The sequence below is a fragment of the Amborella trichopoda genome, chromosome 3, assembly GCF_054954075.1.
Source record: "Amborella trichopoda isolate Santa Cruz 75 chromosome 3, AtrichopodaSantaCruz75HAP2 v2.0, whole genome shotgun sequence".
In the NCBI taxonomy this organism is placed as follows: Eukaryota; Viridiplantae; Streptophyta; class Magnoliopsida; order Amborellales; family Amborellaceae; genus Amborella; species Amborella trichopoda.
The window spans coordinates 45,282,870-45,303,498 of NC_142338.1; the positions used below are offsets into that span (position 1 = coordinate 45,282,870).

The 20,629-nt window shown below is 33.9% G+C and overlaps 1 protein-coding gene, 1 long non-coding RNA gene and 1 other non-coding gene across 3 annotated transcripts; 1 reads left to right on the top strand and 2 right to left on the bottom strand.

Annotated features, from left to right (window-relative positions):
• Nucleotides 1-4,398: 4,398 nt before the first annotated feature.
• Nucleotides 4,399-6,587, bottom strand: LOC148782898 (uncharacterized). Its single transcript, XR_016051292.1, has 2 exons — nt 6,529-6,587; nt 4,399-4,792 (listed from the first exon to the last, which is right to left on the bottom strand). It is a non-coding gene; the product is annotated as an uncharacterized LOC148782898 (long non-coding RNA).
• On the top strand, nt 6,524-6,608 carry TRNAC-GCA (transfer RNA cysteine (anticodon GCA)). The gene is given in 2 exon segments: nt 6,524-6,560; nt 6,573-6,608. It is a non-coding gene; the product is annotated as a tRNA-Cys (tRNA).
• Nucleotides 6,609-10,498: 3,890 nt separating this feature from the next.
• LOC18443948 (putative methyltransferase PMT21) lies at nt 10,499-18,729 on the bottom strand. Its single transcript, XM_088860857.1, has 8 exons — nt 18,300-18,729; nt 15,288-15,590; nt 14,345-14,493; nt 13,971-14,166; nt 13,568-13,778; nt 12,147-12,822; nt 11,814-11,891; nt 10,499-11,133 (listed from the first exon to the last, which is right to left on the bottom strand). Exons 2-8 carry the CDS (start codon nt 15,555-15,557, stop codon nt 10,914-10,916), a joined length of 1,800 nt encoding a protein of 599 aa, XP_088716983.1. The 5' UTR covers nt 15,558-15,590; nt 18,300-18,729; the 3' UTR covers nt 10,499-10,913.
• Between the last annotated feature and the right edge of the window lie 1,900 nt (nt 18,730-20,629).

Here is a 20,629-nt window from a genome sequence, read left to right on the forward strand (position 1 = left end):
AAGATATTTTACTGGTTATAGATATGTCTGACGTACATTATTTTCGAAGCTTTAAATTTTATAACTAGATATGAAAATAACTTTGTAGGTCACCATAAATATCTTTGGTACTGAATCGACATCATTGACACTATTTGAAAGTGCGCCTTACTTTGATTATTCATGCCCACAACTTTGTACAAACCCCACCCTTAAAAATATGGTCCCATTGGAGAGTCTAATCGCTTTTGCTTTATTTTGTCATGTGCTATTTTTTATTTTGGTCCCATTGGGGCCTTGGGGCCATATGTTCCACTCCAAAATTTAAGATATGCTCCTGCGAGAGTAGGGTTATTAATGGGCCTAGCCGGGCTCCCCTACATAATATTGGGTTGGGGGGGCCCAGTCTTGAGCCCAACTTGCGAACAGTCTAAACAACAGGAACTTATAATCATTTTCTTTAGTTTTATATGTCTTCAGTAATTCCAATTTTGAGAAAACAATCAGAAACTTTTTTGGGGGGAAACTTCCATGTAAAAACTTTTTGTTGTAAAAACTTCCATGTAAAAACAGTTATGGTGACGGGATATTGACTTTTTTATCTTGCATATTACAAGATATTAAATTTTTTATATTGAATTTTTTATTTTGTAGGTTTACAATTGTATGATATTTGTTTTATAAAAGACAAGAATTGTAATTCTATTAAACTAAAGTAACTTTATTAATGGGATACTGATTTACCCTTTATGGATATAAGCACTATTGCCGAACAATGTATACATCTTTTTTTTTTTTTCTCTCTTTTTTCACTATTTCCTTTATTGTAAATTCTATTTACTTGCCTTCCATTTACATAACCTTGGTGCTTGCACCTTGCCCTATCTTCTACCTTGCATCGCCATTCACTTTGCAAAGAATTATTTTTGGTTTGCAAGAGTTAGCAAACTGCTTTGAGGCAATTGAGGCCGACGACTTTATCGTTTTTTTTTTTTGTTTTTTTGGGTGTGCAAGTGGCCTTCTTCGAAGGTGAGAGAAAGTCCAGATCTTTTTAATTGCTTTGGATAATGTGCTTACCTCGTTGAATAATTATTTGGTATGCAAATTGTTACATGGCCTCCTTGTTTGCACATTATTTTGTGCGTATTTAAGCTCAAAATACTTCTATGCAATATTTGTAAGATTTAGTTTGAAGAAAACCAACAAGTTATTGGCTATTTTTAGAGGGAGAAACAAAAATTCTCATTGGGGTTTTTTGGTTGTTTTGTGTCTTTTAGAGAGAGAAACAAAAATTGCTATTAGCTTATTAAGTCAGTTTTCTGGTTTCTTTTATTTATTTGAAATGGCAGATTCATAATCTAACTCCAATATGAAACAAATATCATACACTTGTAATCCCACGAAATAGAAATCTCAATATCGGGAACTTAATATCTTGTAACATACAAAATACAAAACTCAATATCTGGAGTTGCCATAACTATCAACAAGCATGCATAGTATGTGGAAGCAAGTGGTTCACCCACTCCATTGATCAAAATACCACTTGGGAAGATTTTTTCAATTTGAATATTTTAGAACCACATAAGAATCACTAGATGATTACTTTTGAAAGAAAAATTGAAAATGAATTTTATAATCTTTACGTCTCACCTTCAAATTGAATAGTCTGTTTTCAATCTTGAAACATCATATTTTTCAAGTCAATAGAGTGTACATCATCATTATTGTCAAAATCTTTTTCCAACGAATTATGTTCGGCTACAAGTAATGAAAAAAAATATAAATCTTTTTCCAACGAATTATGTTCGGCTACAAGTAATGGAAAAAAATATAAAAACTAATGGCCTCACTCATGTTCGGCTACAAGTAATGAAAAAAAATATAAAGACTAATGGGCTCACTCATGATATAATATGTAATAGCATGTCGGAATCCCTGTTCCGACCAAGTGAATCGAGTGTAGAATTTGAAAAATGTTTTATTGATGTTTGTATGTGAATTGATAGATTACATCGCAAAATTTGATTGAATTTTGCTGTGGTAGTATGCATACAACCCGAGGGAGTAAAAAATCTTTTTGCTTTTATGTTTCTTATAGATAAGTAATGAAAACGTGAGCCCCTATCTTGCTTATGGTGGGCCCTCATTCAAAAGAAAGAGTGATCGTGATCGTGACCGTGACAGAGTGTTCATGCAGTAAAAAGGACAGTTCATGCACTGAAAAGCTTGCTCGTTTCTTTTGAGAAAAACTCTCTCTCTCTCTCTCTCATAAAAGTTGCCATTATAATCTTCACAACCATCACCACTGAACCTCCATCAAATTTTAATAAAAAAACTCCCATTCGAGGTGGTTTCCAGACTGTTTTCTTGCCCTACTTTCTCTTTGCTATGAATCTACTGTCTTTTAATCATTTCAACAACACATGTTATTTTAAAATCTTGAGCCGTGTTGGTGAATTATTAGGGTCAAAACACTGGTTTTTCTCGCCATTAATGAAGCTCTCTCAGCGGTATCCAGTTTTCCAATCGCGTCCGAGATGAAAGAGGGAACCAAGAAGCAACTATGAAATTTAAGTAGAATTAATCAGTATCATTTAGGGTCAGAATTCCCTAAGGAAACCTTAGTTTTGGAAATTGAGAAAACCCAAGGTTTCTTCAATATCAAACTAAGCATGATTCGAACAGGCAACAAATAATTAGAAGCCTCAAATTATTATACAAAATCAATAAAGCACTCAAAAAATTCGGTTTACTTTTGAAGTTTGATTTTGTAACAATACATTTTTTAAAAGGAAAAAGTTTATGTAAGATTGCAATTTTAAGATGTAGAATTAAAGATGCACCTAAAAAATCCATTGGAAAATGTTGTTTTAATGTTGAAAAAACCTCTAATTGATCATCTCGACGTCGAGATATATTAAAATAACAGAAAAAAAGATTTTGAGTCACAAAAATAGTGCATCTTGGAACACATTATATAAACCGTCAATTTTCAAGATTTTCATATATTTGTAGATCTACTTGATTTGAACCATTTTGAGGTTTAAAATTTTATATTTAGATATGAAAATAGATTTTCAGATAATCTTAATAATTTTTTACACCAAATTTACATGATATGATAAAATTTTGGGGGTGCGCCTTAATTGGATTGTTCAAGGTTTGCAACCGTACAGAAACCACACCCTTCTTTAAAAGTTAGTTAAAAAAATTCCTAATCACCCCTATTTAAGTTTGGAAACCCGAATATACAATGTATTATAGGAAGTTGGCACAACTTTAGTGGCTCTGATCAAATTATGAAAACATCTTTAGCTATTTAGAGTTGGGAAAAGGAAACTGCTAAATAACAAAAGTACCCTTAGTTCCTTATAGTTTGGCCTTTTGCCAGCCCAATGTTCCCAATCATGATCAATTAGGGGTATTTCTATGTTTCTCCTCGATCAGGATTTAAGAATTTTCTTATACGCAGAGAGAAGAATCCTGAATTTTGGATCTCACTGAAATTGTGTATTGCAAGAAACAAAATTTGCTAGTACAAATCATAACACGAACATGAGAAATAAAGCATAAGAATGTATGCATTGAGCCCACACATCACAGTCTTAGTTATAGACGACTTAACTAGGCACTTACGAGATGAGGTCCCATGGTGCATGTTATTCGCGGATGACATAGTTTTGATTTATCAGCCCGAAGCATCAACACAAAATTAGAACTTTTGAGGAATACTCTAGAACTTAAATGACTTTAAAATTAGCCGGCCTAAGATAGAGTTTAAAGAATGCAAGTCTAGTAATAATAAGAATAGAGACAAGAAAGTAGTTAAGATTGATGACCAATAAATACCAAAAAGAATGTATTTTTGATATCTTAGGTCAATAATCCAGAAACATAGAGAGATTGAGAAGGATGTCGCATATAGAACTAGAGCTAAATGGGCAAAGTGAAGATGTACACCCAGAGTTTTATATGATCGCTGCATTTTAATGAAGCTGAAGGGCAAGTTCTGCGAAACCAATTGTACTTTATGGTGTGGAATGTTGGACGATCAAAAAACCACATACCCATAAAATGAATGCAGTTGAGATGGATGAGTGGCAAGACAAGAAAAGATATAGTTCGAAATAAATACAATAGGAAGAATTTAAGTGTGACACCAATAGTTTATAAGACAAGAGAAAATAGAATTAGGTGGGCTGGTCATTTGTGGTGCATATCAGTATGGGCAAAGGATAGGCCCAAAAGGATATGATTGGAAGTAGTAAGAAAAGATAGGAGGACTTATGACATCACTGAAGGTATGACCTTTAATAGAGTAGAATTACGAACCATGATTCATGTAGTTGACCCTAACAAGTTGGGAAAAGATTTAATATGATGATGATGAACGATAACACCACAAGAATACAAAGATTTACATGATTAACTCCAAAAGGATATATTCATGAGGAACAAGGTAAAGAAATTCCCTAAACAATGATGATTACAATATTTAGTAAAAATACCAATCTTCTAAAAAATAGCAATTGATCAAGATGACTGATCCCTTTCTTCTCTCTTCTCTCGAAGTATACTAAATAAGAACACGATTAGTATCTTACCTGTTTGAGGCTTTCTCTTTTGTCTTCCTCACTTCATGAGGATCTCTCTTGGCTTCCTTCTTTCTTCAAGAGAATATCTCTTGGCTTCGTCTTTTAAAAGGTTCGTTCTCTTAGCTTCCTTCATCGAGAAGATTACTCATTCTTGAACCATGCACACAAAACCAACTTACATCAAGGCAAGGCCTTATACAGGCTTTCTTGTACTCCTGGCTTGACCAACAAGCAACCCATATAGATATTAATTCCCTAAAATTTTAATTTGCATTTGCAAAAGATAGGAAACAATATCAATCAAGTTTATATAAGATATGAATAAACCTAATAATGTATATCATTATTTTATTCAAGTCTTTATTTAGAAAATAACCTTCTATTGCACCAATTGGCCACGGAAACCGGCCATGTGCCCGGAACTAGTCCGGTTCACTGGTCCAAGTCGGGCGGGTATTGGCTGGGCAAAAAATGTGTTAATTTAAAAAAAATACAAAAAAGTCCAAAAAATAAAAATGTATTTTTAAAACTAAGAAAATAACATATAAATGAGGTTAAAAATAGTAAAAAAAAAAAAAAAAAAAGAATATTGAAAAATCAGTTTATGACTTGAGTTATTTTCAAAATAATCCATAAAAGATAAAAAATGTATAAATAAATATTTATGAATGAAATATTTTCTAACCTTTGCCAAAATGATAAAACACATAAAAAAAAATTATAAATATATTTTTTATTTTTTGGATTTTTTTTATAATTTTTTAATTTTTTTTAATATTCTTGAGTTGGACATCCAATTCAATGATAATCAGGCTCACCAGGTTGGCAAGCCCGAGTTACCCGGGTGAGTCCTTCGATTAATTGAACTCTGTAAGTGATCATTCACATATGGTTGCTGGAACAACTTTGATTAACTCGGTCTAAATCATATTTTTACAATTAGATTGTTAAAATAATGCTCAAATTGCTATTCTTGACATATTCAACCCAATTTTTCTTAAACCCCTCATATTTTGAGCATTTGATATCCATGAAAAAGATTTTAATCCAAGATATATAATAACGTTTTGAGTTAGGATAAATAGGCAAGAAGTGAGGAATAACAACTTAAATGCCGGATTTCAAAAAATATATTTTTTATAGAGCTGAAAATAGTTAGAACTCGAGAGAGTTTTCTAAATTCTTGGCTCTCAAAAATAGACTCCCCCAATTGTTCTGACACGATGATGTACTGATTTCGAGCTGAAAACAGTCTAAGGATGGAGGGCATTCCCCTTTGGATTCCAAGTCGAACAACGTTTTTCTTGAACATTCAGATATTGAAGGGTGCACAAATACCCTCCAGTTTAGGTCTAAAGGCCATAAAGTAACTTTGTTTTTTTATTTTTTTTACAATCATATTGAGGTAGAAATTTGATAACATTAAATCATCTTTAGTGCAATCAATAAAATTCATCAATTTATCCTAATTATTTGGAGTTGGCTAGCGTAATCAACAAAAAAATTAAATTTATTTTGAACAAAAAATTGATCAAGATACCCGCATAACTTTCAAGATATTTAGGCCCATTTTTTCTTCAAAATATTTTTTTATTATTTTTATTCAATGCGCTCTATAAAAACGTATTTACATCCCAAATTTAAGCCAAAAATAATATGTAAATAAAACGAAAAAATTGAACAACAAAATCAATTTCTAGTCATTGAAGTTGGCATATGATTTCCCACCAGTTTATACCCATGATCATACTCGAGATCTATACGTCAGTTGCTTTTATCTAAGATAAAAGTATTAAATAAAAATAAAAATTTAAATAAAAAAATAAATTTCTAGCCATTGAAATTGGAATGATTTCCCATCAGTTTATACCCATTACCTTGTTTGAGATCTAAACGACAGTTGTTGTTTATGTAATATAAAAATATTCACATAAATTATTCACAAACCGACCTTGGCTCAGTTGGTAGAGCGGAGGACTGCAGTGGTGCAGAGTAATCCTTAGGTCGCTGGTTTGAATCCGGCAGGTCTGATTCTTTGCTCTTTATTGGTTTTATTTTTCTTCTTCTTGTCTTTTATCATTTTCCCATTCGTGCCCTTTTAACTCTTCCAATTGCCCACCCGTGTCCTTTTTATCTCGTTTTAAGCATGAAACTTTCCTACGGTTTATGTGAATTTCAGGGCATGTACTATGCGTCCATACTGTGCACCTCCTCCTTCACTCAAAACATCTACTTAAGGGAACTTTTTAGTCTAAATCTTTGGAAAAAGTATAATAATTACTATAATATCTTTTTTTGAAAGAAAAACTTTGAATTTTAAGATTTGTGACGGTTAGATCTAGCCCTTCAAAGATTTGATAGTCTTTATTCAATCTTGAGGAATAAATTTTTTTTAGTTCATAAGCGGTTTTTTTTTTTATTTTTTTTATTTTGTCGAGATTATTCTAGGAGTAAAGGTCACATATCCAAAATTTGAGAATCAAAAAGTATCCATAGCATGTATTTTGCTTGAGGGAGAAAATGGACAATATCCTCCCATGGGTGAAGGAAATCTTACGGCTTTTACTTTACCATTTAAGGAACTTTAGGCTGATTTGGAGGATTATAAATCACTATACCATTTGTTTTTTTATACAAGGACGTCACAAGCACTTTTAGCTATTAAATGTAAAATTTTATTTTATTTTGGATTTTGTATCTAAACAATGGCACATCTTCAACTACCTGATTTCAATTCTAACCATTAATGAAGATTCTGACTTCCTTGTATAAAAAATAAATAGTCTCATTGTATAAATTTTCCTAATTTGAACATCTTCTTTCGGGGTAGGTTAGGTACCCACTCAAATGGCATCATCGTTTGCTTTCTTCGTCCTCTAATTGTAACTCTTTTTGTTCATTTCCATCTCCAAAGAGAAGCATTGTTCATTCTATTTTCTCTATACTTTATAGCTTTTTTATTGCAATAGACTTGAGCCATTTGCATAAAATTGAAAACCGATACACAGCCTGCATATATATTAAAAAAAAAAAAAAAAAAAGGGCTGCAAAATAGCAAATAAGAAGCGTATGACACACATAAAACCAACAAATACAAAGACAACTACATGATTAAAGACACACAATCCAATATATATAAAGAGAGACATAATGCAACATACATATAAGAGACCTAGAATACTATACGGCACCCACACACACAAAACCAATGCAATTTTCAATTGAATAATTCATATAAATTAGAAAAAAGACACTTAAAGCTGAGAACAATCACACGAATGGCAGAAGCGCACAGGCGTGTATCTTTCCATCTTTTATACATGGAAGGAACATATAAAAAGTTTCTCTATAGTACTTATGGGAAAAAAGTTTCTCTATAGTACTTATGGGAAAGTATAGAATGAGACCATTTATCTTTGGTACAAGGTTAGCCATTAATACTGATTATTGCGGCAATTCAAGCTCAAACTTCAAAAGAAATATTCTCAAACTTTGTGACACATCCAAGCCATCAAACTTCACATTGGATGGTTGTAAGTAATTGTGACCATCTTGTATCAAAGGTAATTGTCTCATTGTATACAATTCCAATATTTTATTACAAAGAGGTTGCAATTACTCGTAAAGTCTTGATTTAGTTAAAAAGTCTTGGATTTTCAAAATTTCTGGAATATTCAGATAAAACCAACTAATTTGATTAATCCAGTATTTTTTGGAAAAGGTCCTCACCATCCCGGGCCCATTTGGTCACACGATGTGTGGCCCGACATGCATCCGTGTGCGACATAAGCCGCCTTACATGGCCCGAGGTGCCATGTAGTGTGCGACCAAGCCGGCTGTATTTTGGTAAATTGTCTTCTTGGCACCTATGCTGCTCCAACTTTTGATCCATAGGCTCGTTTTAAACGATTCTTGGACCATTGGAAAGCTCTCGAGATCTACTATGATCTGGGATAGGTTTCAAACAGTTTTCGATAATTTAACTGGGTTGATATGTACTGGGGTCCATTAGGCCTTGTATAGTCCTTAGGGTTCAGAATCTAGGTTTAAGATTTCCCTTAGCCAGAATTTTAAAGGGGAGTATCTACACTTGTACTAAAAGTAAATGAAAATTGTTTAATGTGGGTTGCTACATATGCAGTCCAGAAAGTGTAAAGCATCCATCTTAAAGATAGATGCAAGTAGGTGTTCTATCTAAAAACAATGGAAACTAATAGGCCAAATGTTTCCTTATTAGAATTATTATTTTTAGTTGTTAAAATTTATTTATTTATTCATGTTCATGAACTCCGTGTTAGAGATTACATGTCCTTAAAAATTAAGCCTCAAAATCCATCTCAAAAATATATTTATTAAGAAGTGTAGGCTTGGCCACATAGAAACCACGTCCTAAAGTAAATAGTTTCTTTATATACTTTTCCATAAAAAACATAAAAAAGAAAACATGTGATAATACAAAATATTTTGGCTTTTATCGCATTCCAGAAAGAAGGGACGATTTGGATTGACAGAACCGTCCATCGACACATTTTACCCCATATTTTTCAGGCATAGTCAAGTTTTATTTTTTTTATTTGAAACGCCTACATGACAGTGTCATGTTGGCTCCATTGGACTGCTATTAATTCTTTAATTAAAATTACAAACATGAAAAACTCTGGCGATCATTGCAACTTTCCCTCTATTATTGAAGGGAACTGTACAATTTTTTTTTAGTCCAAATCTTTTTCATGATCTTTGAAGTGACTAAAGATGATCTAAAAGCTTTTCTCCCCTTCTTTATGGGTGCTTGTTGATAGTGGACTGTTGAACTTGAACCATGTGATATGTCCTAATGAAAAGACTTTTCTAAAAAGTTCAGAAACTTTTACAGTGTAGACATGGGCCTAGAATTAGTTTCTCTCCTGCGCTCCTCAGTTGTTAGTGCAAGCAAGAGGCACAAGCAAGGTAAATAATCTCAAAATGGCAACATACATAAATAATCCTTAACATTTGGGGATCAGAATTAATTTTTCATTGAAGTTGAAATAAATTAACATAGTAGAGAATCTTCTTACATAAATCCGAGATGTTAGCTCTTTCATTTAGATAAAGATTTTACCAAAGGGAAACTCTAATTTTCTAAATAAATTTCCTATTATATATCTCCAAATAAATCACCAACGGAAATGCTTATTGAGGGAAGAAATGTAAATTCAATTGGATCAGAAAGTAAAATGATTAAAGTTCCACTGTGTAATATTTCCTTCAGTAATAAGTATAAAGCTCGATTTGTAATATATCCTTCAGTAATAAGTATAAAACTCGATTCGTAAAATAAGTATAAAACTCAATAAGTATAAAACTCGATTCGTAAAATAAGTATAAAACTCGATTCGTTGAATGTCATGAGTCCCTACTCTTTAATATGGCTGGATACTTTAATTATGTAGGATAGATATTTAATTCATCCAACTCCACCCCCTGGTAACCGTGTTCATGTTCCTACCCTTAAATAAATTCTAATTATGTGGAAAAAAATAATCGAGTTCAAATGTCATCTCATCTTTCCCTTACAGTGAACTCCGAATTCAAGATATACGGCAATGCCCTCACACAGCAAATTCGGAATCCAACATATCAAGGGATTGGATTTCACGGATTCAGGTGTTTATGATTGCATCGCTAAGGACCATCTGATCTTTCCCTGAATTTCTGATATGAGTTTTTTTCAAGCCTTCAGCATATGTCTATCTTTTCCGATGTTTTACTAAGTTTCTATGGAATCCCACCATCTGGGTGTTCAGATTTACATGACCACTTATCAAACTACTCAAAAATAATAATTATCCTTGGTTACCAACTTATGAACTCGTAAGATTTTCATCTCTTGAAGATCTCCGAGAAATTTCTTGCAACTAAAATCCAAAAGCTATAGAAAAGAATCACAATGAAAACTGATATATTCATTACACCTTCAGATCAGCCCTTAAGCTGAAACCCAAAAACAACATTACCGTAGAAGCCATTGAACCCTTGAGCATCCCAAATTATACGAAAAAAATAAGGTCCCAACTTGAGCATCCCTTGAGTTCTTACAAAGAATACAAGAAGAAACTAGAATGTAATGAATCAAATTATTTTTAAAAATATATTAATCTGTAGGACGTCTTGTCGTCTTTGGCATCTTCCATCTCCAAGAATTTTAACAAATTGGTGTACGCCAAATGCTGGCAGAGGGGGCCAGTTGCTGTCTCTCTTGGGTTATGTCTCTCTCTCTCTCTCCCTCTCCCTCTCTTGTAGTGTTAATGGGTTGGAATCCCCCCATCTCATGGTGAGTATGAGAAAACATATCTTTCATTGAACCTGTTTTGACGAATACCACAGTTTCTTTTGACAGATCAAGATCTTCTCCTTCTCCATGCCATACTCTGTGTCTTTCTTTTGGCAACTCCATCTCATACCCTTGGTAATGCTCAAAATTGAGTTCATAAAGTAGTCCGCCTCATGAATTAACGCATAACCATTAGGTCTCAGGATCCTATCCATCTCCAGTAAGACATACTTCATCTCACACCTATTAGCAAATTAGCAGATCAATACTTGGCATTTTATATAAATCGTTAAAAAAGTAGGATAATTTTTATACTAATGCATGCAGAAAATTTGTGGATTAAACACAATGAATGCTTCCATGCATACATGCCTACCTACATGTATTCAGACAACTATGCATCAGCACAGCCACAAAAATGAACACATGCTAGCCGGATAACGTTTTAGGCTTAAGGTTGATACTTGTAGAGAGAGAGTCTGATAATCATAAGGTTCATATTGGAATATTCAGATGCATATGATGACATCAGTGAGTCGATCATGGTATCAGAAAACCATTAGTCACTGATTTATTCCCAGTAAAAAGGACAAGGTCACTATATCCTTATCAACGAAAAAGAGTCTCCAACTCTAGCATCATTTTGAAATTGTATCATATAAATACTCATGTCACCCCAAATATATAATTCTATTTCAATCTTGTTTCCCAATTGATATTCATACTTAACTATGTAAATGAATGAAATTTAGTCTTTCTACAAATTTACAACTAACAATCATGGCATAAATTCAGTAAGCTCATGAGCAGTACAAACTCAGATCTAAGTGAAGAATATTAGGCTCTGTTTTGATGGTTTTATAAAGTAGGTGCATATTCATACTTTTAACCAAAAATAGAGAAGTATGTGTTAGAAAAATCACCTGTGACTTTCAGAAGTGAAGAGCCCATCAAGATGCAAGAGGTCATACGTCCGAGGATATGTAGAAAATGCCTCACACCTGCACAAAAAGTAGCGGCTAGGTTATCAACAACCTCATCAAATATAATTCATTCTCTTTTGGGAGAATAAACTCCAATTCTTAGACCCCAAGAAAAATCCAAATCAAACCCCATGAAATATTTGGCTCCTCCCTTGACCATTGAGCCGACAGATAAATCCTAACTTAATACAATAATTAAAATCTCACCAAAAGTCAAAAAAGAAGAGGGAAACTCAACAAAGATGGACCAAAATCAGTAGCATGTAATCTCACCAATCATGATAAGTTCCGATCAATCCCCTATCGTACACCACCCCAAGTGAGTTCACTGAATATGAAGACACCACATTCATAACCCATATTGGATCCCCTATAAGAGCAGCTGCAAAGCCACCATATAGAGTATTCATGTCCATAACATTTCTTATCTGATCGGTTCCAAGAGCCGGTAACAAAGTCTTGTAATGCTTCACTCTCACTTTCCACTTTGAATTATCACGCTTAAATGCTCCAGCGCTCCCACCTGATACAGTGCCGACACGCTCCGGAGGAGTATGAAGACGCTCTGGCCATTTTGGGGTTGATTTTAACGCCATCTTTTTGAGGTATTTGTTTGGAACAACAAGGCAAGGCCTGAGTGGAACATACCATGCAGCATCTGGTTCAGTTCCATCATCACATTTAGGCGGATACGCATCAGGTGTATTGTGCTTAGAATAGCATTCATTATCGGAGGCTTTCTGCCAAACTGAGATATCATTTTTGTTATTGTATAATTTGAAGCACATGCTTGTTAGAAGGTCTTGGAGATTATCGTAGTCAGCTTTTTGCTCTTCGATGGTCGTGTTCCAACCTCGCCATCGGTTTGGGTAGTTCACAGGTGGGCCTGAGAGGACCCAGAAGCCACCGGGCCGCAGTATTCGATGAATCTCGAGTAGATATACTCCACCTGAAACAAATGATAGTCCACAATTTGAGATCATGGTTTTATTCTATTTTTGTTGTGGGTGACCTTAATTTATTTTGCTCAATGTAAAGGATGACATTTGCATAATAACAAATAGCATCCACACTCTTGGATATGTATGGGACATAGCATGTACACTATTAGATATTTGATAGGGGTAGTGTAGCATCACCCAATGGGCTATGGTGCCTAAGCTACATTCCTTCATCCATTCCAATGAACGAGTGGTTGAAGATTGAGTGTGCGTGGACATTCCAGTTAATCTCCAACCATCTATCGGAAGGAACAGACAGTTGATCTAGCGTTGGAGTAAAATACATCATAATCCAATAGTAGGCTATTGTACACTTTTTCTATGTTGGGATAGATCTGGAAATGCGTTCAAAAGGAACACACAAACTCCAGAATTTCCTTTCTTATTAGCACTGGTCACGAAGAGGTAAAAACCAGAAACAAAGAAAACCTCTAACTAACGAGAACTTTTGTTCAAACTTTTATGCGATTCAAAAGGAGTTTGAATCTCACAATCCCAAAAAACAATAAAAGAATTTTGGTGATGAAAAGTTTATTCTAAACCATATATATTGTTTCAGGAGTAGCATTTGATGAAATCATCATCCTGCATTCCAACAAATATTATTAACAACAACAACATATAAGTTTACGAAAAATAAGAATGACATTAATGACACAATAGTAACAAGATTTGGAGGGACGAGGTCAGTACCGAATTCTGTCCATGGGATGAGACATCTTGAGCAATGAGCGATGTCAAACGAATTGGACGGAAAAGGAAGGCGCTGCGTAGATATAATGCCCAAAATTGCTGGGATGCCACGTTCCAATGCGAATTGAACTTGCGCTTCATGATTATCTCTTGGCGCTAGGGACACAGTCAAGATTCCTCTGTCTAGCAAATCCCCTCCCCAGCTAGCGACCTGTAGAAGATTTCTTACAATATTAATTCTATTGCCATAATGAATACAAGTAACAAATGGGTGATCAAGCCTGTGAGGTTTCCCTCTTAGATGACATACCAACATAGTTAATTTAAGTACTTTTTAAGTGTTGGAGAGAGAGAGAGAGAGAGAGAGAGAGAGAGAGAGGACCAAGATATGGCTAAAACTCACCCCACAACCAGTGTCAAGAGCAGTTCGGATGGTCCCATCTTTCATTCCAGGGATCAACTTCTGCATTAAATCCACGTATACTCCTACGCCTCTGGGAAACATGGTACCACCACCAGGAAAGAAAAACTTTTCCCCTTCTTTGTGTAGCCAGTGCTGATTGGATTTCTGGTTGTTAATCCAGTCATAAGGAACATTCCTGCAACAAGTTCAAATGAAATCTTTGGCTCCAAATGAGAACAAGAATAATCACTATATGTTAAGGTGATCTCTCTATGGAAGATGAAGGTCTGAGTGAAACGAATACTAACAAGCTGCTAATGTAGTTCAAAGTTCAAGCAATAACACGAAACATGATACAAATATTCTCAATTTACCTGTACCAACACTCATTTCTGCTCTTGGGCCATTTAATCGGTGGTTTATACCCATCAGGTGGGGGGACTAGGCATTCTTTTCTTTCAAATGCTGGAGGGCAATGGCGTTCCATTAAGGATAATCGGTGAGCACTAAATTTCCTCCATCTCTGTTTGCAAGAGAGAGAGAGAGAGAGCGAGTATAGTAGTATGAGATATATCTTCACGAACATAATCATCAATTAAACTCAAAGTACCTGTTTCTCGAGAAAACACTATACTAATTAATCATGTATCCATCCATGCATCGATAGCATGATAATATTTAAGTATACCATAGTCAATAAGAAGGAATAAAATACCAATTTGTAACCTATACATGTACACACACACAATTGTGTCCAATTGAGGCTGGTGTCATTGTGGAAACTGATAAGGTAGCAGGTTATATATAGTACACACACACAATTGTGTCCAACTGAGTCTAGTGGCATTGTGGAGAGTGGAAACTGATAAGGTAGAAGGTTTTTCCTAGCCATATTCAAGTAGTTACATCCCAGAATCTTTTCCATGGTTCTTTGCATATTTTCTATTAAGTTTTTGAAGCCTAGAACCCTTAGGGCGCATTTGTTTTTTGGAAGACGGAGTTTTAGAAACTGTGTTTTCCAGGGAAGTGGGATACTGCAAGTTCTATGGTCACAGTATCCTTAAATAAAAACTAGCACTTCCCTATTATCAAACAGGGAAGCGCTACAGTACTAGAAGACATGGTTTCCAAAATCACGTCTTCTACAAAACAAACACGCCATTAGGGATCTCTACTTTCAAAGATAATTATAATTTCAAAAGATTCTTTCCTAAACAAATAAAACGACACAACTATCTTTAGATCAAAAACTTTGTCTGGATTTCTTCAAACCAACTCAAAGATCCTTCATCCCCGCCACAATGAATTTGTCAATACCTTTGGATCAGTGCATGGAGTGTAGTCTTGAAATTTAATGCCACACTCTGGGAAAGTGACCGTCTTAGTTTGAGAAGAGAGAGGCGCAACTTTCAATGGAGAGGTCAAAGCCAAAGCCAAGTCGGTCCCTAGTAACTTGTGCTTTTCTGAGCAAAAGATGCCACCCAGATAAAATGAAAGACCGCAGAGTAAGACAAGCATCAGAGTCAAAGGGACCATCCGTGACCACCTATCAGGATAAGAACCAGGCTTAAAGTCTTTGTCCTTCATTTTCTTTTTCTCTTTTGGCTACAAATCAAATACCTGCAAAAAAAGGATCAAAAGGTTAAAACTGACCAAACTAGCTGCTGTCACATGCTTTACATTTCATACATGAACAGTAATACAAGTCACAAATATAAACATTCATATGTCTGTGTGTTGCACTTGGGCATAAAATGTGAAATACCAGAACTATGATGTATAGATGCCTAATCTCATAATGATCAAAATGACGATATAAAAAAACCACAAGAAGGCATAGTAGCTGTAAATTGCTAACATGCATGTGCAAATATCTGAGACAAATAGAAACATAACATCTGTATTAAGATCTGATTCCTGAGAATTTAAAAAGCAGGACCATAAGAGGCCCCTCAATTTGCACAGGCATACACAGGGAGACACACACACATGCACAGAGAGAAAGAGACAGAGAGAGAGCTTGATGATCCTTGGAACAATTGCAAGCAATTCCTATTCTAAGAGCATTGCCATTCTGCTTTCCTTGGAACAATTGCAGGCAATTCGTATTCTAAGTGCATTGCCGTGTTGCTTTCCTTGTAAATCTCTCTCTCTCTCTCTCTCTCTCTCTCTCTCTCACACACACACACACACACACACACACACACACACAGATGTTTTAGTTATTTTTTAAGAAATTAGTCTTGTTTTAACAAGCTATACAAGTGTAAAACAATTAGTAATTAACACAAAATAGTGACCAAATAAATTGAGCTATACTAAGTCACTAAACCAGTAGGAGAAAGTGAAGAAAACCAAAGAACGCCAAATGGAAACCAGACTGCAAATACCACTGAAACAACTCAAACTTGCAATCCAGGGAATTTCCTCAGAACGGTATCAATGATAACTGGATATATGAACAATTCCTTATTCATATATGCTCATAATTTCATGGAATTCATGGAAATGACATTGACAGAGAAAATATCAGAAAAGCACATATTAATATTCAAATTATTTGTCCTTCTTGCTCTATTTTAATTACTGATCTTGAATTTACTTGAACAGATGACATGAAACAAATAGTAATGAGGCAAGCCAGTCTAAAACTGGTAGAAACAGAACAAAATTCTTATAAATTAGTCCTTGCAATTCTGTTTTTTCAGCCATTCTTCAACTACTGAACAATTAAGTAACAAATAATAATGATAATGATAAGCAATAACAACAAATAATAATAATGCATTCAAGTGTGTTCTTTCCACAAATGTGATCCCAGAGGTTCCAAAAGAAAAAGGAGGAAAGTTTTTATCAAAATCCAAAAAGAAAAAATGCCCAACACAATTTCAATTAGTATTTAAGGATTGGTTTGAACCAGATCTGACATATATCAAGTAAATTTTCACCACCTAGTCTGCTAATTCTAACTGATCCTTCAAATTTCCATAAAGCTACTGAAAACAATGAACTGTCTATTAGAAAAGAAAATAGAAAATGACGAAGAGACGAATATTGCCCTCTTGCAGATTATCAGCAAAGAAATCAAACCCATTTTCATATTTTCCGCAGTATTTATCGATTTGAATGTCAACCCCACCATTTCCACACAAAGCTGCAAACCCCCCACCCCACCGTGCATGCACACACACATATGCAGAGAAAGAGAGAGGAGGTTATTTATTTATTTATTTATTTTGGGGGGGGGGAGAGAGAGAGAGAGAGAGAGAGAGAGAGCAATGCATCAAGAACCTAACAAAAATTACAATTTTCCTTATTGGATTGATTTTTGTGGAATGACCTTATTCCACATTAACTATAGAACAGTTTGAAGCCAATCTAATTCATATGAAAACTTAATTTCCCCCCATTTCATAGTCGTTATTCCAACACACTTTCATCAAGAATTCATTCAAACCCAAAAAAGATGAAACGAAAAGTAAAAAGAAAAAAGAAAACAAAACAACATTTCATCAAGAATTCAATCAAACCCAAAAAAGATGAAACGGAAAGTAAAAAGAAAAAATAAAAGATAAGAGAAATGAAGAGACCAGAGAAGAAGAAAAACAAGAGAACTACCAGAATCGAAATAGAAAACAAAAAATTGAAATTTCCCATCAAGTTAATCCGCATTTTTAACATTAAAAAAAGAAAAAATATTCCTCTCCAAGATTAACTCCTCTTAATTTCCTCTGTCTCATGAACTGTCCAATAAATTTGATCCCATCAACCCACCCAGCTCATTTTTGAAAAGAATCAACCCACCCAACTCAACAAACAAAGAAAATCTTCACAAAAGGAAAAGAAAGAACAGAGAGATACTATCATCCCTGCTCCATAAAACAATAACATTTTGATTAATAAAAGTAAAACATCAGCAACGCAAGATATCATGTTTCTCCAAATACATTTAGATTTTGAGGTGAACATTTAAAATGCTAAAATGCAGGACAACATGTTTTTCCATTTGCATTTAATTTTGGGATGTTCATTTAAGCAGACCTCTTTCTTTCTGTTTTTGAGAAACTACCAGACCTCTTTCATATCAACCCTCAAAGTTTTCCATCATAATTCTCCATGAAAACTTCATCACCACAATTTTCATGAAAATCCGATCAAACCCATAAAAGGAAAAACCAGTATTAAAGCAACATCATCAATACAACATGATATCCTTACCAAAATTATAGTAAGAACCTGTAGCCACAAGAAGTACTAGATCTAACAAGCAAAAACAAAGATAATGCTAAAAATAAGAATTTGAAAGAGAACCCCGGCCAAGATAAGTACCTCAAAACCAGGTACCCCTGAGTCTCTTTCTTGCACTCTCTCTTTCTTTCCTTTAAATTCTCTCTCTTGGGTTGCTGACCCAAGAGACTTAAAGGCTGCAGAGAGAGGAAGCGAGAGTTATCAGCTGAGATATCTGTTGCACTTTTAAAGCCAGGACTAATCAATCAATGGCCAAATGCCTTTTTTTTTTAATAAAAACGTTTTTACGTATGAAAAATTCGAAGAAATACGTGGCATCCTAAACATAACCGGAAATGGCCAGATCTCCCTTCATTTTCAAGTAAAAGTCGTCGAGATCTTAAAATCTAGAATCTAGGTGTACCTCCAAAATCTATCGAAACAAGGGTTTTTTTTGTGTTAAAAATATTTAATTAGGGATCGAGTTTGTATAGGACCTACACTCTAAACAATCAAATTAGAGTTTACTTTCAAATAGTATCGAGAAATACGATTTTAACATTGGAAATTTTTGTAATAGCATTAGAATATATTTTTATTTTTACTTATAAATTTTAAAGCTTCAAAAATAGTGTAGATCAACTGATCTATGAAAACTTGAAACTATTGAAAACAAAATACATTATTTCTAAAACTTGAAATCTATTTTTTTCTCATGTCCATGAATCTTGATGTCGAGATGATCAATTCCAGGATATTTGGACATCAAAACAATCTCTTCTAGTGAAAATTTTTGAGGTAGGTTTTAATTTGATTGTTTAGAGCCCCGGCTCTATATAAACTTTTCCCTTTAATTAATCATCTCAACATACAGATATGGAGAAAATATGAGCTTTTTTCATGAGTGTATAGACCTGATGGATTTGAATTGGAGTTAAAAATTTTATAATTCAAGATAAAAATAGATTACCTCACTTTCTAAGAATTTTTTACACCAAAATTGCATCTCATGACTATTTTGCAAGCGGACATTACTTTGATTGTTTTAAAAAATTTCGACACCAAAATTGATAAATTTTGCAAGTGCACCTTACTTTGATTGTTTTAAAGTTGCAATCTTATGCAAACCGCCCAACAAATGATCCTCGTTTATAAGATGTTTTACAAATACAATAATAAGATATTTTTATTTTTATTTTATTTTCTTGATTAATTTTAAATATCTTGGTTATTATTTTGGGTGCTTGTAGGTCATAAGAACAAGAGTTTAGGAATGTTTGAGTCATTTTCTCATACACGGATTCGAGAGACCTTTGTCGGTGGAATGTGAATGTTCTTTTACCTGGTCTTCTCCCTGGAATTTATTTACTACAAAACCGGAGTTACAAATATTGTTTGTTTTGAATTCAAATGGAATGGATAAGATTCTAATTATTCAAATTAAACCAACAAATGTGTGCCCCAAAATCCAAGATCTTAACAAAAGCCTTTTGGATATATATATATATATTTTTTAATTTAAAATTCTAACAGTATGGTGTTTTCGCTAGTGTTTTTCCTTGACTGTTATCCAAATTAAACCGATAAATGTGTGCCCCAAAATCCAAGATCTTAACAAAATCCTTTTGGAAACTGTTTTTCTTTTTTAAAATTTAAAATTCTAACAGAAGTTGTGTTTGACTGTTTTCGCTAGTGTTTTTTCCTCAAATGCCTTAATTTTCTTGGTATTTTACCCTTAAATTGGCGGCTTTTTAAATGCTTTAAAAAGAGCTGCATATTTATTTTATGTGCTTCAAGGGCAAATAGATGGGATTTTTTATTTTTCTTAGAAGATCAAAGCCTTTGGTTCATTTTGTCTTATAGTAAATATGTATTCATGAATTTTAATGTTCTCTTTCGGCCATGACAATGGGAGAAATATGCCCTTTGTTGAAAGAGATAAGGAATCTGACTTTCCCTTATCTTTATTTCTATGCGGCCAAGCCCATATATGTAGAAATGCGGGCCTCATGATAAATTTATTTTTGAGACTGATTTTAAGACTTACTTTTTAAAGACATGCAATCTCTAACATGGAGATCATGAATATGAAAAAATAAATAAATTTTAAAAATATATAATTAATAATTCTAGTAATAAACCATTTGTACCATTCGTTTTCATTGTTTTTAGATAGAACACCTACTTGCATCTATTTTTAAGTTGGATGGACCGCATATATAGAAATGGGTTTAGAACGCATGAAACAATTTTCCTTTTGATAAACTCTGTAACAAATATGCTTCAATTTCTTACCAGGTGTGGTTTGTATAAGGACGCAACCTTAAACAATCAAAGTAAGGTGGACCTTCAAATTTTATGTATTGATGTCCAAAATTATTAAGATGGCCTTAGAGTCTATTTTTATCTTTAATTATAAATTTTAAACTTTA